Source organism: Pavona decussata, unplaced genomic scaffold (genome assembly GCF_977016875.1).
Source record: "Pavona decussata unplaced genomic scaffold, jaPavDecu1.1 SCAFFOLD_84, whole genome shotgun sequence".
Taxonomy (NCBI): Eukaryota; Metazoa; Cnidaria; class Anthozoa; order Scleractinia; family Agariciidae; genus Pavona; species Pavona decussata.
The window spans coordinates 3,859,838-3,887,678 of record NW_028145502.1 but is presented as its reverse complement, the minus strand read 5'-3'; the positions used below and the strand labels follow the sequence as shown (position 1 = coordinate 3,887,678).

Sequence of the window (27,841 nt, the reverse complement as noted above, 5' to 3'; positions counted from 1 at the left end):
CATACGAAGGCATTTAAGATTTATTAATTGTAGAAAACCAGGATAATATGAAGAACAGAAGGTGTAGGGATCATTCCGGGTTTTTGTGATAATCAAGTTAGTTCAAGGTATTCAATTTATTTTCAACAGCAAATGTTAGTTCCAGTTGAACATTATTCTGTTGTGATATCCAAGGTAAACAAGCAAGTAGTGTAATATTTGTTATGCCTTCTTGTGAATTGAATTATTAATTAAAAATTAACATTTTAAAGACTTGTCTGTGGTGGCCATCAGCAGACTTGGGAATATAACTTATTTTAGTTTAACCCTCTAACCCCTAATATCAAAGAAAGAATTCTCCTATCTTGTCCCCATACTTTTCTTATAAAACTACTGTGGAGAAGTTATTAAAATATCAAGGAAATTCACCTTGAGTGATCATATCCTTAATTCTCATGACCTCAGGGGTTGAATAAGCATGATATTAAAAGGAGAAATTTGATGCTGATCACTGTAAGGGCTTGAAAGGTTAAATGAGCACAACAAACGTTTCCTTGTATTCTTTATTTTTCTGCTATTCTGTAATATGTTTCACATATCATTCGTCAAGGCCAATTTTTACATGTAACACTGACAATCTCTACTTTCAACTGACATAACAATATTGCTACTACCCGAAAAATACGTTAATTAATGCATGGCTATTGTCTTCCAGTTTGTTTTCACGACAAAAGAAATAATTAATTCTACCATAACAAAAATAACTCACAAGGGTATCATCAATAAAATCTTCAATTTCTTGATTTAATAATTAAAAACCTAAACTTTTGACCAGCACATAACACTAAGTGTACTGTGTGGGAGGTTCCGCTTGAAATCAAGTCAAACCTGAGCTAGTGGCCAACAAGGGTACACAGTACCTAGGGTTTTTCTAAAAACTATCTTTTGAGGGCTCTATGAACTGGTAGCGTAGTAGTAGGCAAGCAGTACCAGATTGCTCATATCTACACTAACAGGAAATCTAGACACAGATTTGATGAACTGCTAAGAAACTACACTATTCATGGAACAGTGTAACAACCTTTCTACCTATTTTTTCACAGGTGCATAAATATTCTTTCTAAACTACTATAGACAAAGCCTTTCTTCAAGTAGTGCTATCTGTGCTGTTCCAGGTACTGGGAAAGAAGAAGCGATGGCACACAAAACGTTTCCTGGTTGTTTTCGATTTCCATGATACGTTCTCCATCACGATTTAAACCTTTGAGTAAGGGGAAAAAAGATCATTAGTGTTAACAGTTCAGTGTAAAACCCCATCATCTCCTGCCCTATTTCACTCTAAAAGAGCTGGGCAGTTTGCTTCAGTGTGAATCCTTCACGTTTTCTAAGTCACCATTTCTGAACATTTTAGTTCACCAAAACTCAAAATTTACTTTGGTCCAAAGAAGGTGCTGTTCACTGAACCTACAATCCTGGCCTATTGAGGTAGGGACACTTTGCTTTTTTTGTACATATTTTGTACTAAACTTTGTCTCAACAGAATCAATAACTTTGCTGTATGTCGCTCGTTGATGTAACCCCCCCCCCCCCCCCCCGTCCCCTATTCAATATTGAGCATTAACACATGTGAATATCACACAAGTAGATTTGTCTTTGTTCATCAGCATTGTAAGGGGATAAAACATTGGAGCAATGGTTCCTGAAGGAATTCAAAGCCACATGCAAAACTCTCTGAGCTAAAACAAAATGCAATCTGAAATGCATTTAGGTCGGTTATGCTCTCAGAACTTTAATAATTACTTACTAGTTGATTTCAAATCCAGAAACTGACATACACCATGTACCACCAGTCTGTCAAAACTGCAAAATTAATATAAATTGAAAAGCATTTAAAACATTTTTGCAGTAAAGAGGTTAAAATACACACAAATTGAAACTGAATTAGGGATCCATAAGCTGTAAGCTTGTAGGGTCATGTGTTTACACCTAAACTAACCTAATTTACGTTACTTTAGAATATTTCAGGTATAGCGAAAACAATGGTTAATAGTAGACAAAATTACGTTGTCTGTAACTTGTGGTTGATGCAGACGTACAGTCGAACTTAAAATCTTTAAAACAGTTCTCAGCGCTAATCTGCTTCCTGAGATGGTTAAAGTTCAGGGACGCTGCTGTCTCCTTGTCGTTGTAATATTATTAACAAAATTCCATAAAGATGAGCCTCTATATGAGAGAATCTTTTATATATCGTGACTCGCACCTTAGTACGAGGAGATAGTTCTGCTCTCGAGTAAAATAAGTGTTAATTCAGTTTTGACAAATAGTCTCGGTCAGCGTATCAGGAAAAGACTCGCTATGAGCCTTATAAAAAAGTCTGAGAATGTCAAACTTATAGAAAAGAAAAAACGTGGGCCACTGAACACGGGCCACTGAATTACTATTTCTTAAACAAAATAATGGGCTTAAGGACAGTGCTTCCCTTTGCTTTTGCGCATATGTTCTGTGCAGCTCAGGATGTCCAAAAAGAAATTTGGGGGTAACCACACAATTTCGAAAAAAAAATTCCATACATTGTTAAGATTAGCTTTTAAGAATTATTGTTGCTTTAAACTATCTCTGAAAAATATGTTGTTACTCCCCAATAAGATCTGCTTTTCCTGCATAGTCGTAAACTGGGCAAAAACTCCTCTGTATTAGGAGGTACCATTGGCAATAACTATTGTCACCAAGTACCAGTTATGTGAGATCTAGCTTCCACAAGCTTGCCCAGAGCTTAGGTCTATAGTGGAAGTATAATCACGAAAATTCGATGTCACTTCAAAACGCAAAAATGTTTGTCTGACAACAGAAACAAAAAAATAATTATTGTCAAGTTTGTTAGGAATTATCACCCCAGTGCAATAAAACTGTCGATTAGTGCCTCTGGCCAGAGACAGAGTAGGCTGGTATGGATTGAAACTTGAAACATGTTAGGCTAATGTTTTTTCAAGTTTTTGTATTTTTGGCTCCAAAATGCGCTAGAGCAGAGTACAAGTTGTTCCTTTTAAGAATTGAGTTGATTTCTCTCCTCTCGTTGTTCTAGAATTATTATTTTGTAGCTTATTTCACCATTTTTAACAAAAGAAGTCAAAAATCCCTTGATACTTCCCCTTTAATTTCTTTTAATTATGTTGTGGTTGTGTGCACTAACAGCATCCGCCACCACCAAAAATTTTTTGTAGGGGAAATTGTATGCAAAACAGGTTGTTGAAAATTCCCATTGAAAGCAATTCTGAGAATAACTGAATAGGCAAACTTCAAGGATAATTTTAGCAATAATGGGGAATTTGAAATAATACAGCTGTGAGAAATTAAATTATGAGTGAAAATGATTTGACAACATAACCTTACCTAGAAGGAACACGGGATATCATGATGGCACTTGGGTCATCAGAGAAGTACAAAATCACTTCCTCTTCATGGTGCTTTAGCCCACCCTGTTAAAGAAAGCAAAAAAATCAGCCATGAATGTTGATGGAAATTAAATGGAAAATATTTTATAAGTTTCACAAATATACCGTTAACTCTCCCTTTGGTAGGCACCCTCTGGACCAGTTCTAAGCACAGGTGCCTGGGCCCTGTTTCTCGAAAGTCCCGGTAAGTTACTGGGCCCGATAAGTGTCTTTGGCGATAAATGTTTCTTAGCAAAAGTCAATTTTTGTTAGCTTTGAATACTAAATTTTAAAATCTTATCATTCTATGAAAACATTGGCAAAGTACCATGTCTGTAATCACTGTGTAATCAACGAAAAAACATTTAAAAATATACTTATCGGGCCCGGTAAGTTACCGGGACTTTCAAGTCTTCTTAGAGAGACAAGGTGCAAGAAAGCATTCTGCAACAGTGTCTTGCTAGTCTCAAATTTTGTTCAACTTTAGCCTTCAGGGGGAGTGGAGTGGGTAGCAAATCCCCACACTGAGTCAGTGATTCATATCCCTTTCAAGTATGTACTGGCTTCCCCCCTTCCCATACAACTTAATGTTGTTACAGTACAAAAATATAGTTTGACGTACTATTGGAAATCTTTTGTTCGTGAGAGTTCCCCTGATTCTTCTTTCAATTCTGTTGAAAGACTTCTCTGCAATTGCCATGGTATCTAAACAAGAACAACAATATTTTAATTTAAAAAAATGTCGGTTTTATACTACCTGCACTTCTTTTCAGACAATGAAATGGGCTGTGCTAAAAAATATTCAAATACAATCCAAATCAAATGACAGGTGAAAGAACCATCTTCATTTCTTTTGCAGCCAGTTAACCGTTTAAGCCCTAATATCAAAGAACAAATTCCCCTATCTTGTCGCCATACTTTTCTTATTCTTGTACTGGGGAGAAGTTTTTGAAATATCAACAAAATTCACCTTGTGGCGCCTTGAAATTTTTCTCAGGCAAAAACCTTACAGTTATCAGATAGTGTAGGTTTGAATACACTTTTACATGTACCTCTCTCTGTGAGGACATTTTCCTCGACAGTTGTTGCACGGTCAACTTCCTTGGTAGAAGTAGAGGTAGTTGTCTTCCTTGCAATGATAGCTGCTTGTTCCTCTTCAGAAAGACTCACAAACTCATTCCAGATCTGCACATAAACATTTGCAATTTAACACTAAAATAGACCTGTTATAGTGCTATGAACTAATCTGCTACACATTTCCTTTAACACTACAATCGCTAAAAGCTTATATGCCAACTTTCCCAGATTATCTAGGATAAGAAAGGAATCTCCTGGTCTCCCATACAAATCACCAAATTTCCTGGATTAAAGTGAGATAATTTCCCAAACTCCACAATTGAAAATTTCCGTTTATCAAATTCATGTTCCAGTTCCTGGGTGCATTTGTTGTAGGTTAAAATGAATCCAGGTTAAAATGATTTCAACCTGGGGCCAGTTGTTCAAAGGCCGGATAACTTTATCCGCTGGATAAGGCACTCTTCAGCGTCTAAAATATACTTCACGTTAAATGTTGTCCAAGGTTTTCGTACACTCCCCAAGCTGTGGTTAGAGTGTGCATATTCGCTTGTGTACGAGGAAACACTGAAAGCTTTGCAGAGATTGAAACTGTCGGATAGTGACTTATCCATTGGATAAAGTTATCCGGCCTTTGAACAACTGGGGCCTGGGTAATTTACATCTGAAACAAAGGAAAATACAAATCAACCTAGGTTGAAATCATTTTAACCCACAAAACATTTTCTTGCATCTTTCACCCAATCTATGATAATTATAATTAACCCTAATATCAAAGAACAAACTCCTGTCTTGTCCCCATACTTTTCTTATAAAAGTACTGGGGAGAAGTTATTAATTAAAAATAATTATCAAGAAAATTCACCTTGGGTGATCATATCCTTAATTCTCCTGACCTCAGGGGCTGAATAAGCATTGTTATTACAAGGAGAAATTTGATGGCTTAAAGGATTAAATGTCCTTAATGATGCCCCTGGATAGTTATGATTATCTTGCCTTTAGTTAATACTTCATGCTACAAGAAACTAGGGATTAAAGCCCTTCAGAGCGATTATATAAATATCAGTGGCATACCTTCATTTTTTCTGCATTTGTCAAAAGCGAGGCAAATACAGTAGTGTTGTTGTCTACCAAGTCACTGATATCAAGTTCTCCAATCTCCTCATGATCAACAAGGCTCAGTAAAAAACATGCTGAAATTTATATACAAAACTTAAATTTTAGTACTCATCGTTCAGCATTTATTCTAGACATTGATGTACAGTGGTCCAGAGTGGCCCTACAGAGATCTTACAGGGCCTTTTTTTCACAAAAGCAAGCCAAGGCATTTGCAAACCTCTTTAACCCTTTCCTGCCCGAGGGAAATGTCGAATTTTTCTAAATCGTTAACTATGAACTGGGAGACCACATGTGATATACCATTTAAAAGGTATTTTCTGGGGTGTGCTACAAATCACACTAACAGATCACATGTTAGAGTGAGAAAAGTCCAAAACGAAAGAAAAAAAAACATTGAAAATTTTCCTATTCGTTGTATATATATCTTATTCGATGGTTTTACATATAATATGCGCGGATATTTTGCGAGTTGCGTAGTATTTTTCCGAGCCCCGAAGGGGCGAGGAAAAATACGAGCAATGAGCAAAATGTCCACGCGTATTATATGTAAAACCATCGAATAAGAGATTTATTATTCCACTACAGAAAGATTTGTTATTTTGGCTTTTCTGTTTTGGTAACAGTTTTGAAATACACCCGGCATTATCTGTCCATCGGTATATGGCGCGTACGAATGACGTAAACAACACAGAAAGCCAGTTAAATGTCTTTAATTTGATTGGATAAAATGAAAAGAAAAATGACAAGTGATTGGCATGCTAAAAACTTGTTTTCGAGCTTGCATCATTTCAAAAACTATTCTTCCATTGAAAGCCACGTTTTACAATAATTTTGTAATTCCAAAATATTCAAGAAAGTCTCAAAATCAGGGAAATGTCGTCAACTTATAGTGACAAATCCAGTTCCGATAAATCAGAACAACAAAAGTTCTTTATAGTTCATCATCACTATCTACAAGGGGCAAGATTCTCTTGAATTTCTTCTGTGGAACTGTGGCATGGACGGCAGCGGAGCCAGCATCGGCAGTGGTAAAGGTAAACTGGCAGTTATTAAAGACAGCTCCAGTGAACAAATGTTTGCCTTCACTTTCATCTCGCTGTGGATCAGCTCTTGGCGTCAGTATTTGGCTTTCAGCGACAGATTTCTCACGTGCATCACATACCTCGATGAAGCTGCTGAGTTTCAAGGACATGTCCTTCTGCTGCTCTGTGGACGTACTGGAATAGCTGTCTAAAGACTTAAGGTTTCTTTGTCCAGCAAGTGCAATGATGTTTAAAGGCTCCACATTTTCCTTTCTGAGCGTTGAAATCATCGTCCTACGGACCGAATGGTTGGTGTGCCTGCCTGTCAACCCGGCGGCCTCGCTCATGGATTTCATAAATGAACCGAGCGAATTTTTTCCCAGAGGCTGTTTCTTGAACCAGATATCGGATGATTGCTTAACAATGGACGCCAGATAAAATGGGGAATCTGCAGCAGCCATTTCAGGCGGTCGTCTTGCCAGATATTCTTTAAAGATGCTCACAGGACAACGTGATCCGCCAGTTGCGTACATTTTGGGGTTGAACGTGCGGTCAGGGACAAATTCGTGTTCTCCAGTACGAGTCTTGCTTCCACGCTCAGTTATCCACTCGACATAATCTCTTCCTTGGGGGCCGTCTTCGCATTTTATTTGGAAGTCTCCAAACCTTACTCGGTGATGTTCGTCACGAGCTCTCCAACCAAAGAACAGGGTGTTGTTAAACCAGACTGTATGTAAAAGGCTTTGCGGTGTGTGGTATCCTAATTGTTTCTCGTCCCACAGCTTCTGAATCTGATTTTCGCTCAGTCCGAGAGCTTTGTTTGGCTTTTGCCCTTTGCCGGTACGGCGAAGCTGTTTTCGCTTTGAAGATAGAGCTTCTCTGACCTTCGTGAACTGTCTGTCTGTGAGTATACTGTATTGTTTTTCTTTTTCCCTTAAGAAGCGGTCGAAACTTCGTAACATAGACGTCAACGTATCAGGTTCATATTCGTCCCCATTCGTCTTACGTACGTTTAAAAAAAAGTGAGTTAAAACTTTGTCCAGTTCTTGTTCTGGTATGTTTTCAATAGTTCTTGTTTCGTTGACATTTTTTGCCCATCTGTAAAACACATTAAGGTCACTTTGCGTCTTTTTAGTTGTGTTTTTGTTTCTGTTCTCAGCAATAAAATTGTCAATGTCTTCGTCGTTCAGTTGTCCGCTTACTGTTTGTTCTGTTTGCTCGGTAATTGTAGCAACACCACCTGTTTCAGTAGTTTCTGTTTGTTCAGTTAAATAGTCCGTTTCTGTTAAGAGTTCGTCTTCTAAAAATTCAAATCCAAAGGACCCAAACAAGTCAAAGTTGGGTTCGTCCAGTCCGGCCATTGTTGCTCCTTTTCCTGCCTTTTCCGTCTGTATTCGCTCTGTTGTAAACCGGTCAAACCGGTACACTACAGTGTATTACGGTCTCATATTTTGCGCGTTCTCTTGACCTTATTTGGTGAAATGACATAATAGTGGAATAATAAATACTGGGTATCCCCCTAAGCTACAGCTTAATGTACAGCTCTCAGTGCATTGCTTGTTGTAAGATATCAACTGGGCAATTAACGTACAAAGGAAAAAAAATCCAAAAGTTTGAGGGGTGGGAAATCAAGTCTCATATAGGAGGGGGGCATGATTTTATGCCTTCAATTTGTAGATCTTTCCAAGATCTTTTGGTTGTGCAAATTTTACACAAATTGACCAAATACTGAGCTCATAATTGCGTCTTGTGCCATATGGCACTCTTGGGCAGGAAAGGGTTAAGGACAAAGGGGGTGATTACATGTGAAAACTCATACTGGTATGACATTGTGATTTCATACCATGTTAAAATGAAGGGACATCATGTCGAGTGATTGTGACACCATATTGAATTGGATATCGAAGACTGCGCATGCGCTTCCTGTTCCAGATGCCCAAGAGAGTGATTTCATGCTGGAGCGAACAGCCATACCGCGTTTATATGACATCGGAGTGAGTTTTCATACCAGAATGAAAATCTTGCTCCAGTACAGTTACCGTGGTGAACTCACACCGGTATGACTTGCTCCATTAGGAGATTTGGTGCTGGTATCATGTAAATGAATACAAAGCCACAAGAGGGAACTGGAGTGAACTTGTACCAGAATGAAAGTCGCACCGGTATCATGTAAACACCATCTTAGATAAGGAGCCGTGTTCCCACTTGCAGGGTTGCGATGGATACCTCCCTGCTCTGCCTAAGGGCTTACGCTCCCTGCCAACCTTTAAGGCACCAGTTCCCAAGCTTATCTACTGGCGATGAGTTTTCTTTAATTTATGCAGGAGCTCATTTGCATTGTAATATTATTGTACAATGCACCACTCTAGAAAAACCCCTGATTATGTATGCAGAGGCATGAGCCAACAAGTGGTACATGTACAACATTCAGACCCCCTGTCCCTCCCCCCCTCAACCTCCCATGTACTTCTCAATTCTGTGGAGCAATTTGCTACCCTAACAGTACCCCCAGGAGTCCACTGTCTGTGAACTCTCCTACCCCTCCCCCAGAATAAATACTTACTATTTTCATGTCTCCTCATCTGCCTGCTTCCAGTTTTCACTTTCCGCCCAGTGTATTTGGTGTTATAATGATGGATTTTGGTCTTCTGTGATCGCTGACGAGCATTTCGTCTTTGATTCTCTTGTTGTTGTGGGGGCTCTGCCTCTGTAGTCTCAAAAAACTGATCGTCCCACCCCCTGAGGAATACAATTTGTTTTCATTGATTACATAACCATCCTTCCACTTCCAATTGAAGAATCAAATCTGATGTAAATTTCTCCTAAATTTCAAAGTGTAATCATTCAAATAAAAGCAACTGAGAGTAAAACTTTACTTTCCTATGGTGCTGTTTTTCACGTTCTTGTGGACACAGGGTTGTTAAAACTTAGCTTATCCTGGGTAAGGTTAAAGTAAACTTTAATTTGAGTTAAATTACTTATCGGCTTTCAAACAACCCGGGCATGCCAGGCCCTTAGGTGCTGTTTGTTTCAATTGAAACATTTAAAAATAAAAGTTAAGCTCATCTGAAATTTATATTTGCATACAACCAAGACAGGCTTTCAGCTATCAACAACTTCGATTAAGTGCGAATTATATCAACACTCCCGACAACAGTACCATCTGGTCCGATCTGACAATCTGTCCTTCGATCGATCATACAATTTTTTACTCTTCGACACCCATTAAGAAGCAGAAAAAAACAATATGTTAATTTGTAAGTAAGATCAAGAATGAAATGATATGATCAACCAAATTCTACCGGTGTTACCACAAATTTTACCGCGCGCGCCAAAATACACACAACAATAAATGAAATTTCCAGGTACTTACAGTTCTGTTCCGTACGTTTCTTCACTTTCCCGATTACGGCGATGTCGCAAATGATCTTGAACGTTAAACACCCCCATGACACGGCCACAGATCTCTCTATGCGGTTACTAGCTTGCCGGCTCTGGTGTTTACTTTAAAATCAAAGATGGCGGACCTTCCTTTGCAACTGGTGATGCAATCAACTACTAAAATAGCAGCGAGCTGATTGGTTGAATTGGTTTGCTTTTGTCTGATTTTCTGGGGGTTCTTATTCGCGCGAGGTACTCGCGCGCATTCCTCGCGCCTTCCTCAAAGTCAGGAGCCGATGAGAAAGTGCATTTTTTGAGCTTTATGACGTTGAATCCAAGCCAAACTACAGTTTTTTTTTCTTACCTTTAATTTTTGTTAACTTGGATCCCTAACTTTTTCTTTCTACTGGAGCTCAACTTTTACAATTTTTGTTCTGGGATGCGAGGAAAACTTTGAGATATAATGCCCCGATTTTATTGTCGTTCTTTTCCCATTTAATTTTTATCTGATGGATTTGTGCACCTTAGTTTTCTTTCTGCTGGGAAACTTTGGAATTACCGTTTGAGGTAAAGTGGAACTTTTTCTCTTCCATGGAAGCAAATTGGTGGGAAAGCCATATTTTCATCCGATTTTGGGACTGACAAATCCTTGTTTTTTAGCTTTAGACTAACTCCATCATTTTAGATTCGATTACTACTGATGTTCCCTCCAAAAACACAGAAAAAATCAAGAGGAAGTTGTGTTAAGATCGTCAGAATGCGCTGGCTTTCTGACATGAACTTGTCTAACTTTCGAAGGTTTTAGCAAATTGCGAATTAATAATGAGCAAAGTAATTGTTTGCCCCTCAATGCAAACCGACACCCAAACTTAGTTCTTTAAACTTGTGAATAGAACCAAAAGCTCTTGATAATTGTTATGTAAATCATGACAAAAGGCCGACAAAAAAGACCGCCATTTGAAAAAACGCGCATTCAAAGCAAAAGAGTATTGTCTAAACCATAAACAGTCTGTTACTGTCCCTCAAGCAAGGGAAAATGACACGCGAAGGCGCGTCAAAACACGCAAAACTCGACGCGTGCGCGCGAGGACAGAGGAAACAGCTCTCGCGTAGTAATGTCTTTCGTGTTCGTCTCCTAAGAGAAAAGCGACATGGCTCGTGGTCTAGTTTTGACAGAATACAATAGTTTTTCAAATGATGCCGGTTGAAGTTATTGTTTTAAAAAAATGAATGCAACCGATGACGCTTGCCGCCGTTCCCTTCTCGACCAATGAAAGTGTTTGTCATTTACTCTAACCAATCAAATAGTTTGTTTTTTTCTATGACCAATCAAATCGTGCCTTCTTTGTTTATTCATCCGACCAATAGGATTCCATCATTTAGCCATAAACACGGTTTAAGCGTCAGTTTTAAAAAACCGCAAACAGAACAATTTCATGGGCTGTCTCGTGGTCTTGCCAAAAATGGTTAGCGTGAAGATCAGCGATAAAGAACAGCGGGTAAATGCACCAGTGGTGAATGGCTCCTTAAAGCACGGCAAAAGAAAAGCACTTTACAGACCTGGAAAGACTGCTCTCGCAGAAATACGGCGTCTGTGGTTTCTAGAAGAAAGTGTGAACCCTAACACAAGAAGAGGCATTCAACTGGCAAGGAGAATACGCGGAAAGCAGGAATGTTAAATAGTTTGAACTTAGCGCATCTCAAACCGCAGAAGATTACAAGCAAGCCATGGATGCGATGTTTTGAGGAAAATGCTTCTTTTTGAGGAAAAACTTGTTGCGGAATCTTGTTGCCGAATGTACGGCTTCCAACCAACTTTTCGAGGGATTACTGACTTGCGAACTCGTTCCCGACGTTGTTGCTTTCTTTTAATCATTGGGCAAATACTATGACATTTTCAAGTTAAACCCTGACGAAAACCCTGTGGAAGGGAACTTTGAACTCAAAATATGCTGACTACGAGAAAATCTTTGGAAACGTGTAACGCGCAATTTTGTCACCTTTCCTTTGTGTGTATCATTTCATATTCATTTTGTTTGTAATTAAGGACAAGACTGACTTCGCTTCAACCCTGGAGCATTTTTTCACATTTTTATGTCAAGATTATTCATCAAACTTAACTTAGTTGTGTTTGTTGACTTGAATAAATTTTCTAAACGTTAACAGAAGGTTCATTTGCTGTTCTGCAAAATAAGATTCTGCAGGGATTTTAAAAATACTCTGAGCTCTGATGTGTCAAATGAAAGAACCCCTTCGCCTAAACTAAAGCTTTTAAGCTCGTGTTGGTGAATACGAGGTTGTTTTGGGTCAACACCGCAAAACATGTTTCCTAAATTAAGTCTAGGAATAGCTAGCAAAGATCTTTCTTGTACAGAGGAGTACATGCCTGGAACTCCTTATCTGTTGACGCTAGGGCATATAGTTTAAACAACTTAAAAAATTTTTTAGTCTGGGATAATTTTTAGGTTTTTCCCTTTTTTTTACTTAATTTTAATCCTGTTCGATTACCTTGTTTAACTTGATTTGTCACTCTTAAATTTCTTATTTAATTCTGTATTTTATATTTATCGAGGGCCACCCTAATTAACCATTGCGTTAGCTTTTCTGGTATTACCCTCATTAAAAATTGTCTTTATTATTATTATTATTATTATTATTATTATTATTATTATTATTATTATTATTATTAAAGACCACTCCCTCCCTTGAAATTATAAGTATGTATTGAAGTGGTATGCACAGATCAATAGGCCAATTTCACGACACTCATGTCCAATACACCCAATCTTAGTCGAATCGTCAGTAAGCGAAGACGATTCGACTCACAAGAAGTTAGGTCGTGAATAAATGCCTCGCAAGGCCGCTATTGATCGATTCGTTTGCCCTTGCAATCGATCCGTCTTACCGGAAGTCGATTCGCTTGCGGGCTATGAGGGAGGGCAGAAAATGTCGACGATTCGACTCCATCGCTCGAATTGATCAATTCGTTTGCCCTTGTAGTCGACGAAGACGATTCCACTCACCGGAAGTCAGGTCGTGAATAAATGCTTCGTAAGGCCGCTATCGATCGATTCGTTTGCCCTTGCAGTCGACCTGTCTTGCCGGAAGTCGATTCGCTTGCGGGCTATGAAGGAGGGCAGAAAATGTTGACGATTCCACTCAATTCGACTCGAATCGATCGATTCGTTTGCCCTTGCAGTCGACCCGTCTTACCGGAAGTCGATTCGCTTGCGGGTTATGAGGGAGGGCAGAAAATGTTGACGATTCGACTCGATTCGACTCGAATCGATCGATTCGTTTACCTTTGCAGTCGACCCCTCTTACCGGAAGTCGATTATGAGGGGGGGGGGGGGGGGGGCAGAAAATGTTGACGATTCGACTCGAATCGCTCGAATTGATCGATTCGTTTGCCCTTGTAGTCGACCTGTCTTACCGGGAAGGTAACAAAGAAGGCAGGTAGAAAAGCGTGTATATGCTCGTTCTTAAAGCGTTTGCACGGGAAAGAGCGTATACACGAGAAAGGAAATATACACCAACCTTCCTCGTTCTTAAAGCGTTTGCGCGAGAAAGAGCGTGGGCACGAGAAAGGAAATATACATCAACCTTCCTCGTTCTTAAAGCGTTTGCGCGAGAAAGAGCGTGGACACGAGAAAGGAAATATACATCAACCTTCCTCGTTCTTAAAGCGTTTGCGCGAGAAAGAGCGTGAACATGAGAAAGGAAATATACATCAACCTACCTCGTTCTTAAAGCGTTTGCGCAAGAAAGAGCGTGGACACGAGAAAGGAAATATACATCAACCTTCCTCGTTGTGGAAGCGTTTGCGCGAAAAAGGAAATATATATATGAACATCCCGGAGAGAGCGAATATAGATGAACCTGCCTAAGAAAGGAAATATACATGAATATTCCTCGTTCTTAAAACCTGTTAGACCGTGCGACGAAATTTACATTAAACCTTCCTTGAGTTCCTGAGGGCCTGGGGACGAGGCTGCGATTTTCAGCAAAGGACGCGTGCATGTGAACTATGGCTGGCTTTATGAAAGACCACATGCGGTTATTTCGGTTTTCTTCTGATCTTAATTTTGCGAGAAGAAGTTTTTTTAAATTATCTGCGTTGACGTCAGTTGTTAAGAGGTATGTGTGTGGAGAAAAAGAGGTCACTGTCAGTGGGAAGCGAAAGAATTTGGATGGCGACGAGATCTTTGTTGGTGAATCGGAGAGCCTTTTTTATTTGTATCCAACTGAACATTTTTATTCATCAAAACAGTTAACCAGCAGTTACTGTTTTTTCAAATGTTGTTATAGTTGTGATTATTTGGGAATAGGACTTTCTGTCATCCAATTCTGTCTGCAGTCATCAGTACTCGTGAATAACAATCACAGAACAAATTAGACTCTACTCACTCCTATTACCATATTACCCTATTTCCAGCAACAATCCGCCTTCCGGGTAAAAGAACGCCTACGCGAAAATTTGAGCAGTGATTTTGAATTAAGATTTTTTGCCAGAAGTGCTTATAATCTAATTCCTACTCCGTTTCCTAACGGCAAGTAACCATAGCCTTTCCGCTTGCTGCGCCTAAAGGTCGATTTGCACTGTCGCGTACGGGCGTTAATTTCATGACTGGTTTTACAGGCGTAAAAATGGTAAATAAAATTAGAGTCGATGTATGAAAGGCCGCGCGTAAATAAATTTGCACGCGCGCGCATACGTAAGCTTCCAGGCCTGAAAACCCACCCTTCTCCAAGCGTAGCCAGAGAATTTTTCTTTAAACAGAGGTTGTCTCAGTAAACTACAATTTTTCAAGCCTCTTTCAAACAGATCCGGGCCATCACTTCAAGTAAAGAGAAAATTTCCTCAAAACAATCTGCAAATCTGACGCGTAAACATACCTTACACGCGTGACAAATTTACACACCGCGCGCGGTTTATTATTTCATTTGCTTCATATTTTATACTGTCAATCAATTTAGTTTAACGTAGTTCCGCTATTGCGCAAATATTTGTCAGCTATATAAGCGTATGTCCCAATCTAAATTTCCATTGTACCTGAAGTAGGCTCGGTTTGGCCAGCCGAAATATAGTAACCTTTAAACCGTATTTCTACGTTGTATCGGTCTCTGCTTCTTGTATCGTTTTTTTACAGCATGACGCATTGGTTGACCCAATCGACTTCCGGTTAGACGGGTCGATTGTAGAGCAAACGAATCGATCGATTCGAGTCGAATCGTCGACTTTTTCTACCCTCCCTCAAGGCTGGCTTGCCGTGTTTTTACCAAGTGTCTAGCCAATCGACTTCCGGTAAGACGGATCGACTACAAGGGCAAACGAATCGATCGATTCGACTCGAATCGTAGACATTTTCTACCCTCCCCCACGGCTGGCTTGCCGTGTTTTTACTAAGTGTCTAGCCAATCGACTTCCGGTTAGACGGATCGACTACAAGGGCAAACCAATCGATCGATTCGACTCGAATCGAGTCGAATCGTAGACATTTTCTACCCTCCCCCACGGCTGGCTTGCCGTGTTTTTACTAAGTGTCTAGCCAATCGACTTTCGGTTAGACGGATCGACTACAAGGGCAAACGAATCGATCGATTCGAGTCGAATCGTCGACATTTTCTACCCTCCCTCAAGGCCGGCTTGCCGTGTTTTAACTAAGTGTCTAGCCAATCGTCTTCCGGTTAGACGGAACGACTGTAAGGCAAACGAATCGATCGATTCGATTCGAGTCGAATCGTAGACATTTTCTACCCTCCATCAAGGCTGGCTTGCCGTGTTTTAACTAAGTGTCTAGCCAATCGACTTCCGGTTAGACGGATCGACTACAAGGGCAAACGAATCGATCGATTCGAGTCGATTCGAGTCGAATCGTCGACATTTTCAACCCTCCCTCAAGGCTGGCTTACCGTGTTTTAACTGTCTAGCCAATCGACTTCCGGTTAGACGGGTCGACTGTAGGGCAAACGAATCGATCGATTCCAGTCGAATCGAGTCGAATCGTCGACATTTTCTACCCTCCATCAAGGCTGGCTTGCCGTGTTTTTACTAAGTGTCTAGCCAATCGACTTCCGGTAAGACGGGTCGACTGTAGGGCAAACGAATCGATCGATTCGATTCGAGTCGAATCGTAGACATTTTCTACCCTCCATCAAGGCTGGCTTGCCGTGTTTTAACTAAGTGTCTAGCCAATCGACTTCCGGTTAGACGGATCGACTACAAGGGCAAACGAATCGATCGATTCGAGTCGATTCGAGTCGAATCGTCGACATTTTCAACCCTCCCTCAAGGCTGGCTTACCGTGTTTTAACTGTCTAGCCAATCGACTTCCGGTTAGACGGGTCGACTGTAGGGCAAACGAATCGATCGATTCCAGTCGAATCGAGTCGAATCGTCGACATTTTCTACCCTCCATCAAGGCTGGCTTGCCGTGTTTTTACTAAGTGTCTAGCCAATCGACTTCCGGTAAGACGGGTCGACTGCAGGGCAAACGAATCGATCGATTCGAGTCGAGTCGAATCGTAGACATTTTCTACCCTCCATCAAGGCTGGCTTGCCGTGTTTTAACTAAGTGTCTAGCCAATCGACTTCCGGTTAGACGGATCGACTACAAGGGCAAACGAATCGATCGATTCGAGTCGATTCGAGTCGAATCGTCGACATTTTCAACCCTCCCTCAAGGCTGGCTTACCGTGTTTTTACTGTCTAGCCAATCGACTTCCGGTTAGACGGGTCGACTGTAGGGCAAACGAATCGATCGATTTGAGTCGAATCGAGTCGAATCGTCGACATTTTCTACCCTCCATCAAGGCTGGCTTGCCGTGTTTTTACTAAGTGTCTAGCCAATCGACTTCCGGTAAGACGGGTCGACTGTAGGGCTAACGAATCGATCGATTCGAGTCGATTCGAGTCGAATCGTCGACATTTTCTACCCTCCCTCAAGGCTGGCTTACCGTCTTTTAACTAAGTGTCTAGCCAATCGACTTCCGGTTAGACGGATCGACTACAAGGGGAAACGAATCGATCGATTCGAGTCGAATCGCCATAATCCCAGACGAATCGAGTCGGATTGGGTGTATTGGACAACCCTCTTTCACGATAGCATCATTTGAGTACAACCACCAGAATTCATTACGTTTTCCTTTTAAGGTTACCGTACATCTTTAGAGGTGTCTCGCGTCTAAGCTATGTCGCGCGTCCGGTTTAAACTGTAGATACCTAAACCCCTGTATCGAATTAAATGTTATAGAGCTGGCTTTCAAACTATGCAAGGGTTTTGAAACAAAATGAATTGCCGAATTTTTCACGACCTCTACATGCAAACGTCCGAATCACCTTTTGAAACGCTAAAAGTCAAAGCAAATTTTGTTTTTCGCTAATTTAATTTGCTCCTCAGTTTCCGGACCCAAAGCGCTAAAAAAACCTGTCTGTTTTTTGCCATATTCAATTGCAGCAAAAAGTTACAGAACACTTTCGAAATAGGATTAAAAAAATGTGGAGTGATCGTACAAAAATCGCTCCCGGAGAAAAAATATTTCGAAAGGAAAAATTTGCCGACAATTTTCTGTTGTTTGTATGTTAAACTAGCTACTGTCCAAATTTGAAGGCAAACGAACAAATTACCTTTGAGTTTTAGCTCTTTAAAGTGTCCCCTTCAAAGTTGATTCGAGAAAACAGCGCTTTAAATTCATTTTATTTTAAAATTCTTGGTATAGTGTGATAGCCAGCTCTATAAGCTTTAATTTGATATAAGCTACATCGCTTGGACGAGAGACACCTCTAAAGGTATACGGTAACCTTAACAAATTTTGTAATCCCAGTGGAGAGCAAAGAAAAATAGATCTAATTAGCATGGGAAAACAAATACATGTAACTGAAAGATTCTGGAAGTCGTAGTAAAATGACGCCATAGTGAAAAAGTCATATTCGAAACTTCAACACCCCACCCCCACCCCCCGGGATTTGAACGTTTGAAGACTGGCTCGTTCAATCCCCCACCCCCCGGGGGAACAGGCCGCTTAACTGCCTCTCTTTAAGGAAAGATTTGCAGATTCAATCAATTGCTTTTCGTGCTGAAGGAGGAGCTTGCCCTTTTATAGCGGAACTTAATTCTTATTTAAAGCATTGTCTAAAACGAGACCAGATAACCTTGCAGAATGCTTTACATTCTTGGCAACTGGCCACGCCTTCGAGATGAGTTGGGAGGCAACCGGCATGCGTAGAACCGTTGAGGACCGTGTGTTATTTTGATTCGTCCTCCACCATTTTGAAAATGGAATGGCGGGAAGAAGGCCGGAATCTATTGCGCATGCCCAGCGGTTTTTGCGCACTGGGTGTAACCAACTTTGCAGAGAGGCCGTTGCTCGCTGACTTAACAGTGGAAGATAATGATGCAGTGCTCATCCAGCTGCTTCCTTAATCCTTTAGGAGTCGTTTATCGTTCACTAAGAAGGACTATTTCAAGCGCATTTCACCACATGAGATGGAGGCTTCAGCGTCGCTATCGCCCAAAGCAAAGGGAGGAGAATCTTCCAGGTGAATAATACTGATAGATACCAGTAGCGCTTGAGAGTATAAGTTGTGCAAATCGGCACGAGTGCTACAAGCAAAATCGCTAGAGGTATCGTTATGAAAGCAAAGAATAACCAAGCTGTTTCAAAAAATATTGCGTAAGATTTCGCAACTTTGACATCATGATGGTTGCTTTCTCTACTCGAAGTAGGGTAAACTGAAAACGTGTCATTGATTAATACTATTATTATTTAAGGGTTAACTGATGACGAAAGCGATTGCTTGCTACTGAAAATGTCATTCTCGGGATGTGCTAGTCGGCATCTTCAGTTCAGTGTCTTGCTAGTAATGACATCTATCAGATTAGCGTGCAGTGGGTATAGTCCTCACGATCTCTGCGAAAACATGGACTGCTTGTCAGTCTGCTCATTTTGGAAGCGCGCTGACGACTTAGCACATGAAATCACGACTAGCCATTAAAATGTATATTTACTCCGATAAACTTGAGGCGCAGGTTGCTCCTGGCCATGGGACGTGAAATGCCGGTGACAACGTGGACGTGAACTGCCGGATGGAATGCTTAGCTTACGAGGAAAATATGATTTGACGCACAAGCCATGCACATGTCTTGTCCGGCCGACCCATCGCCTTGTACAAGCATTACTCATGACATATTTTTGCCATGAAACTATACAAATAATAACCCTTCCTTAAATTTTTAACAGCCCCAGTCAAGTGCACCCAAGAAAATGACGAAAGTCTTCTCCTTGGATCATTAAGAACTAATTATACCAGTCCTGCAATGCATATTGACGGGTTAGCTGTTGTCAAGAAGATAGAGTGCGTCCACTACAAGACTAACATTGGCGAAATGGATTTCTACTCCCTGGAATTGCTGACAACTTCCCATGGTCAATATTTTGGACCAAGAGCTCGGGTAGAACGTTGATTTGAACACCTGGACTCTAGCTTACTTATACTTATTTGAAATAATACGTCCTCGTATGTGAACCGAAACATCATGCATTAAAGACCATCAAAGGCGCTTATTTGCGTTCCTTTCTATTTGCAGTTTAGTACACACTGTAGGTCGTGATTAATGTAGCAAATCCCTAGCAAACTTGTCCACTGATTTCTTATAATGAATACATATAGTGTAACGAGGCCTTTGATCTTTGTTTCGTGGATATCCGGAACTAAGTGATGTAAATACAAGAAGAAGATTCGACGCGAAAGAGCTTTCATTTCAGCAGTGCTGTCAGGATTTCAGTTATGAACAGGGCTGCCACGCGACAACTGAGAATCATAGAAAGACACTGCCTTGGGTTCAGTGAAAATAATGCTACAATCAGTATGTGAACCCATAGGCATCTTGAAGGGTGTTTATGTGTGTGCAGCTGTTCTATTCTTATTCAATATTGTAGCAGCATTTGAAAACAATAGTCTAGTCTGAATTCCGCGTTCCCTTATATTTTGTGCGGCCTAAATTTTTTCAGTTTAACAATCCAAACACACTGTGTTAGTTTACATAAGACAGAAAAGACTCCAGAAATAAAGGATACACCATTTCAGATGATGTGCTTAAATGTTACTCGTTCAGCTCTCCTGACTTAGTTAAACTGATTCATGGTGGCACTGCGTTTTCTCGTCACGATTGTACTTCAGTCCTGTTACACAATAATTATACTGTTCCAAGTACAGAGTAGTATTACTCATAACTAGTATTGTACTTTTAATATACTTTGATTGCAAGAATGAGTCATTAAATAGAAGCAGTGACACGAGTTACTTCTCTTCTGTATGACTGCACCAACAAAGCTCAACGAGGATGGCCAGGATAAGTTTCACACAACACATCTCATATGAAATCTCCATGACTGTATGAATACGCTATGTACACATCTGTGGGGCTGAACATAACACATATGTATGACCACACAACAAAGGGTAGGAATTATTCAGTAGCTTTCATTCAGTTAGCCGCAGACCCCTGATCCAACAACCACGTTAAAACACAGCTCCACAATGGGTCCAGTTTAGACCTCGTTTGAACAGGCATTTTTGCCATATTCTTAAAAGTTAGACTAACTATCGTGAAAAGGAAAATAAGTGACTCCACATCAGAGGACTACCTTGTACATGGCAGTCTCTTAGCTTTATTAAAGTAAATCAATCATTTACAATAAGACGCGTGCATAGTTTCCGTTTGTATGCGTGCATCAAGATTCAAGTTCGATGAATCCCGTTGCCCGCAAAACATTACAACATATTAGACATGTAAACTTACACTGTCTCGGATGCTCCAGTGTATAGAACAGCTTCTGTGTTCACGCAAAACCGGTAGAACATCAAGCTTCTGTACACGGGTAAGTAACTTGTACAAAGTCGAGTGATTTTTAGCCTTCTACGCATCATATGTTTACTGCGCAGACTCTGAACTTCAATTTGCGTGTTTTGCGCATGAGACTTGACCGCAAACATCCCGTGTACTTTCAGGTGTCAAAATTTTGTTTTCTTTCAAACGGAAGCACATTATGGGGGCGCCGTTTGCAAATTTATTATTTAGACCATTTTCCATTATTTATAAATAAATGGAAATGATGGAAAAATTATTTACAAATAAGGAATAAGTATTCGTCAAGTGATATCTAAATCATTAGTTTTTAGAAAACCTGATATGTATATAATATGAATCACAAAACAAATTATATGTAAATAATTCGCTTGGCAATTTTTCTTTATTTATAAATCAGGTTGTTTCTTAAACATTTATTTACATATCATGAAGTTAGGCAAACCAGTTGTAAATCTATTATATAAAAATAATAAAGTTCACCCGGCGCGTAAATTCATTATTCATAAATAATAACATTTGGTCTTGCCAAGTATAAACTATTATTTATAAATAATGAATGTCACCGAGAGTACAAATCTATTACTTATAAACAATGAAATTTTACCTCCCCAAATGTAAATTTATTATTATATATGACAAACTTTTCGGCGCGCGTGCAAACCCATTATATATAAATACTTTCACTTCACCAAGCGTAACTTTTATGATATGTAAATAATGAATTTCACCACGCTGCACTCAAACTAATTTATGACAAACCCTTTCGCGCCAAAACGGTAATTTATTCCACGGAAATGGCGGGAGGGCCTGGTTCTTGGATAGCGAAGTGTTACGGAAACGAAGACCCTCGAAAACGAAGACCTAAGACCTAAGACCCGGTCTTAGTTTTCTTAGTACGAAAACTAAGACCCTGTCGACACACACGAGGGGACTAGTCGCAGGGACTTGATTCAGGAACTAGTCCGCTGAAGGGTTTACACGATGAGCCAAGTCACGGGGACAAGGCCCTTGAAGGGTTTATACGTGGGGACCTGTTACACATCGAAAAAGAAAAATTTAGGCGACTTTACTGAAGTTCAAGGAAACTGAGGTAAAGACGAATCAAAGGCTCCTGTGAGCCAACTCGTGAATGCAGATGACACATAGTAATTGAAATTTAGACGGCTACGGAAACTTCCTCAAAAGCTAACAGAAATTATATCTTTGCCCGATTATGTAGCGAAAAATGACCATTCTTGTACTATTAAAATGATTGTCAAATTATTCTGTACAGATTGAATAAGCCGATTATTCTGATGCGCCGATTAAAAAAACTCACGTGTTTTTTTTATTCAAAGTTCATAGGAGCACGCCATGTGCAGCTACGTCATGCAAATTCGTGTCCCCGATAGTCCGGGGCTACTGGATTTCGCGATCGGGCTAGTGGATTCTAACCATCACTTGCCCGATGGGCAAGTGAAGTTTTTTTGGGAATTAAAATTACAAAATTACTGTAGGGCAAGCCGATCTCACAAAGGAAAATATGTTCAACAAAGTATCGCATTACATTTCATGCCCGACATAAATGCGTGAAATTTTTCCTTTGGAGTTCAGTCCACGCAATCCTCAAGTAAAAATAATGAACTATGACAAGCTCTTGCTAAATAAGAATTATTTATCGACCGCGTCCTTTTGCTTTCCCATAAATTTCCAGTTGTAAATTTCGAAAATGAAACATTTTTTCCCTGTGAAGCTGACAAGATCTTAAAGTGTTCATTTCACCAGAAATTTGCATAATTTTGTTTACGACGTCAATGATGCGTGACATGGCACGTTCCGCTTTCGCGTGAAAACTGACAAATTAAATTATTTTTTAATTAAATTATTTCTAAATTAAATTATTTTTAATTCTTAAAAGAAACCGCACTTTGTAGAAAAAAACGAAAAAACCTATAACTTTGCTCAGATTCAACGAAAAATCTCCATTCTTACACTGAAATGATTGTCAAATTATTCTCTACAGAATGAATGAGAGAATTCTGACGCGTCGTGAAAAAAAATTTTCACGTTTTTTTTTTCACTAATTGAGTTTACGACCCCGGACTTTCTGAAAAACTGAAAAAAACTTGTAACTTTGCTCAGATTGAACGAAAAATCTCCATTCTTGCACTAAATGATCGTCAAATTATTCTCTACATATTGAATAAGAATTTCCTGATGCGCCGTGAACAACAAATGTTCGCGTGTTTTTTTCCACTAATTGAATTTAAAACTCATTCACTGCGCACGCCCGAAAGTTAACGACAAAACCGACTGATCGACTGATCGACCGACCAAGTCGAGAGTCAGCTATCGCTATAACTCGTTCATTGCGCATGCGCGCATTCACGAGTTAAAAAGGAGCGGTCCTAAACAGTGAAACTAAATTTTAAAACTAAATTTACTAAATTTTAAAACCGCAAAACATTGAAATACACGAGTACACGTCAATAAAACAGCACATTGTCGATCTGTAAAATTAGTCATTTACAATTTCCAAAAGGTTTTTTTTCTTTTTTAGAGTTCGGTATACTACTGATTCAGAACAGAAAAACAGCAGCTATTCAAACAAGGCGTTAAATACACGCAAAACTCGACGCGTGCGCGCGAGGACAGAGGAAACAGCTCTTGCGTGGTAATGTCTTCTGTGCGGTTCGTGTCCTAAAAGAAAAGCGACATGGCTCGTGGTCTAGTTTTGACAGAATACAATAGTTTTTCTAATGATGCCGGTTGAAGTTATTGTTTTGAAAAATGAATGAAACCGATGTCGCTTGCCGCCGTTCCCTTCTCGACCAATGAAAGTGTTTGTCATTTACTCAAACCAATTCTTGTTTTCTATGACCTATCAAATCGTGCCTTCTTTGTTTATTCATCCGACCAATAGCATTCCATCATTTAGCCATAAACACGGTTTTAAGCGTCAGTTTTAAAAACACCGCAAACAAAACAATTTCATGGGCTGTCTCGTGGTCTTGTGAAGCCGAAAGAATGGTTAGTGTGAAAATCAGCGATAAAGAAGAGCGGGAAAATACACCAGTGGTGAATGGCGCCTTAAAGCGTTGAAACGGCAGGTTGGGCCATTTGAGAGATGCGTATTTTGTTTATTTTTTTCTTTTCTTTTTATCAAGTGGAACTGATTTTAAAATGCCGAATTTCTTTTTTTTAAAACTTCATGACATTTGGTTTTTTTTTCTTTTTCTTTACAAAAACATTATTGCTTGAAAATATTATCTTTTTTTAATCGAAATGAATTGAAATAGGTTTTTAATAGCTCTTTTTTATATACTTTTAACTTGTAAATAGCAATTTGTGTGGAATATTTTAATAAGGAATTATTATTATTATTAAAGACCACTCCCTCCCTTGAAATTATAAGTATGTATTGAAGTGGTATGTGCAGATCATTTGGCCAATTTCACGATAGCGTCATTTGAGTACAACCACCAGAATTCATTACGTTTTCCTTTTAAGGTTACCGTATACCTTTAAAGGTGTCTCGCGTCTAAGCGATGTCGCGCGTCCGGTTTAAACTGTAGATACCTAAACCCCTATATCAAATTAAATGTTATAGAGCTGGCTTTCAAATTATGCAAGAGTTTTAAAATAAAATGAATTGCCGAATTTTTCACGACCTCTAAATGCAACCGTCCGAATCACCATTTGAAAGCTAAAAGTCAAGGCAAATTTTGTTTATCGCTAATGTTAATTTGCTCTTCAGTTTCCGGACCCAAAGCGCTAAAAAAACCTGTCTGCGTTTTGCCATATTCAATTGCAGCAAAAAGTTACAGAACACTTTCGAAATAGGATTAAAAAAATGTGGAGTGATCGTACAAAAATCGCTCTCGGAGAAAAAAATTTTCGGAAGGAAAAATTCGCAGACAAATTTCTGTTGTTTGTATGTTAAACTAGCTACTGTCCAAATTTGAAGGCAAACGAACAAATTACCTTTGAGTTTTAGCTCTTTAAAGTGTCCCCTCCAAAGTTGATTCGAGAAAACAGCGCTTTAAATTCATTTTATTTTAAAATTCTTGGTATAGTGTGATAGCCAGCTCTATAAGCTTTAATTTGATATAGGCTACATCGTTTGGACGAGAGACACCTCTAAAGGTATACGGTAACCTTAACAAATTTTGTAATCCCAGTGGAGAGCAAAGACAGAAAGTCGTAGTAAAATGACACCATAGTGAAAAAGTCATATTCGAAACTTCAACACCTCCTCCCCCACCCAATCCCTGGAATTTGAACGTTTGAAGACTGGCTCGTTCAATTCCCCACCCCCCGGGCCAACAGGCCGCTCAACTGCCTCTCTTGAAGGACAGATTTGCAGTTTCAATCAATTGCTTTTCGTGCTGAAGGAGGAGCTTGCCCTTTTATAGCGGAACTTAATTCTTATTTAAAGCATTTTCTAAAACGAGACCAGATAACCTTGCAGAATGCTTTACATTCTTGGCAACTGGCTACGCCTTCGAGATGGGTTGGGAGGCAACCGGCATGCGTAGAACCGTTGGCGACCGTGTGTTATTTTGATTCGTCCTCCGCCATTTTGAAAATGGAATGGCGGGAAGAAGGCCGGAATCTATTGTGCATGCCCAGCGGTTTTTGCGCTCTGTCACTGGGTCTAACCAACTTTGCGGAGAAGCCGTTGCTCGCTGACTTAACAGTTAATGATGCAGTGCTCATCCAGCTGCTTCCTTGGTCCTTTAGGAGTCGTTTATCGTTCACTAACAAAGACTTTTTCAAGCGCATTTCACCACATGAGATGGAGGCTTCAGCGTCGCTATCACCCAAAGCAAAGGGAGGAGAATCTTCCAGGTGAATAATACTGATAGATACCAGTAGCGCTTGAGAGTATAAGTTGTGCAAATCGGCACGAGTGCTGCAAGCAAAATCGCTAGAGGTATCGTTATGAAAGCAAAGAATAACCAAGCTGTTTTAAAAAATATTGCGTAAGATTTCGCAACTTTGACATCATGATGGTTGCTTTCTCTACTCGAAGTAGGGTAAACTGAAAACGTGTCATTGATTAATACCATTATTATTTAAGGGTTAACTGATGACGAAAGCGATTGCTTGCTACTGAAAATGTCATTCTCGGGATGTGCTAGTCGGCATCTTCAGTTCAGTGTCTTGCTAATAATGACATCCATCAGATTAGCGTGCAGTGGGTATAGTCACGACCTCTGTGAAATCATGGACTGCTTGTCAGTCTGCTCATTTTGGAAGCGCGCTGACGACTTAGCACATGAAATCACGACTAGCCATTAAAATGTATATTTACTCCGATAAACTTGCGGCGCAGGTTGCTCCTGGCCATGGGACGTGAAATGCCGGTGACAACGTCGGTGGACGTCAACTGCCGGATGGCATGCATAGCTTGCGAGGAAAATATGATTTGACGCACAAGCCATGCACACGACTTGTCCGGCCGATCCATCGCCTTCAGTACAAGCATTACTCATGACATATTTTTGCCATGAAACTGTACAAATAATAACGAAAACCCTTCCTTAAATTTTTAACAGCCCCAGTCAAGTGCAGCCAAGAAAATGACGAAAATCTTCTCCTTGGATCATTAGGAACTAATGATACTAGTCCTACAATGCATATGGACGCCGGGTTAGCTGTTGTCAAGAAGATAGAGTGCGTCCACTACAAGACTAACAATGGCGAATTTGATTTCTACTCCATGGAACTGAAATGACAACTTCCCGGCCATTGTCAATATTTTGGATAAGAGCTCGGGTAGAACGTTGATTTGAACAACTGGACTCTAGCTTACTTATACTTATTTGAAATAATACGTCCTTGTATGTGAACCGAAACATCATGCATTAAAGGCGCTTATTTGCGTTCCTTTCTATGCGGTTTAGTACACACTGGAGGTCGTGATGAATGTAGCAAATCCCTAGCAAACTTGTCCACTGATTTGTTATAATACATATAGTTTAACAAGGCCTTTGATCTTTGTTTAGTGGATATCCGGAACTAAGTGATGTAATACAAGAAGAAGATTCGACGTGAAAGAAAATCATTTCACATGATTTCAGCAGTGCTGTCAGGATTTCAGTTATGAACAGGACTGCCACGCGACAACTGAGAATCATAGAAAGACGCTGCCTTGGGTTCAGTGAAAATAATGCTACAATCAGTATGTGAACCCAAAGGCATCTTAAAAGGCGTTTATGTGTGTGCAGCTGTTCTATTCTTGTTCAATAGTACTTAGCAGCATTTGAAAACAATAGTCTAGTCTGAATTCCGCGAATTCCACCGCGTTCATGTCGCACGCAAAATAAATGTGATCATGTGAGGAAATTAATAGAATTGATAAAATGCTCAAAGAACTAGTCCACATATTGTGAGAAGCTAACTTGAGACCTTTGGATATTACCCAGTGAAAATAATAGCTCTGACTTTAACAGCCGAATAAATCGGTACAATAACGTATTTCAACGCGAGAAAGGCGGGGGCAGAAGTCAGTGAAAATTTATTCTTTTTTAACTAGCTTATTTACAGACTACATTATACAATTTGAACACAATTCTTACACGTTTAAGATATATCTGAACATTAACAAAGCAGAAAGAAAAGTTGACACCTCGAGTGTCAAGAGTACTTTTAATAAACAAGTCCTCAACTTACTCATAAGCAAAGTAATGATTTATTTCATCTGTGTTGGAGTGTAATTGTCGAAAGTACTTTTGCGTTTGCTTTGGTTTGTTTTTGACAACACTCTGCGATTGGTTGACAAAACTCGTGTCACTTTCTCAACCAATGAGAAGCGAAACCAAAACCAATCGTGGTGGGAGCAGGGATGGCCAATCGTAGTGGGAGCAGGGATGGCGCAGTGGTGAGAGCACTCGCCTCCCACCAATGTGGCCCGGGTTCGATTCCCGGTCTCGGCGTCGTATGTGGGTTGAGTTTGTTGTTGGTTCTCGTCCCTGCTCCG

General features: G+C 39.9%; 2 protein-coding genes across 4 annotated transcripts; one reads left to right on the top strand and one right to left on the bottom strand.

Moving 5' to 3' along the window:
- Positions 1–135: 135 nt before the first annotated feature.
- On the bottom strand, positions 136–10,294 carry LOC146475536 (R3H domain-containing protein 4-like). Its single transcript, XM_085115927.1, has 8 exons — positions 9,999–10,294; positions 9,189–9,364; positions 5,559–5,677; positions 4,463–4,595; positions 4,033–4,115; positions 3,370–3,455; positions 1,784–1,839; positions 136–1,240 (listed from the first exon to the last, which is right to left on the bottom strand). The coding sequence occupies exons 1-8, from the start codon at positions 10,073–10,075 to the stop codon at positions 1,137–1,139; spliced, it is 834 nt and encodes a 277-aa protein (XP_084972053.1). The 5' UTR covers positions 10,076–10,294; the 3' UTR covers positions 136–1,136.
- A 7,870-nt stretch (positions 10,295–18,164) lies between these two features.
- Positions 18,165–26,665, top strand: LOC146475535 (uncharacterized). 3 transcript variants are annotated; one of them, XM_085115581.1, is made up of 2 exons: positions 18,165–18,545; positions 26,418–26,665. In XM_085115581.1, the coding sequence occupies exons 1-2, from the start codon at positions 18,398–18,400 to the stop codon at positions 26,594–26,596; spliced, it is 327 nt and encodes a 108-aa protein (XP_084971707.1). In that variant the 5' UTR covers positions 18,165–18,397; the 3' UTR covers positions 26,597–26,665. The 3 variants fall into 3 exon arrangements, 2 of the variants coding, with proteins under 2 accessions (XP_084971707.1, XP_084971706.1); XM_085115580.1 differs by lacking the exon at positions 26,418–26,665 and adding an exon at positions 19,247–19,470; XR_014865844.1 differs by lacking the exon at positions 18,165–18,545 and adding an exon at positions 25,208–25,707 and having other exon boundaries at positions 26,418–26,547.
- The last annotated feature ends 1,176 nt before the right edge of the window (positions 26,666–27,841 follow it).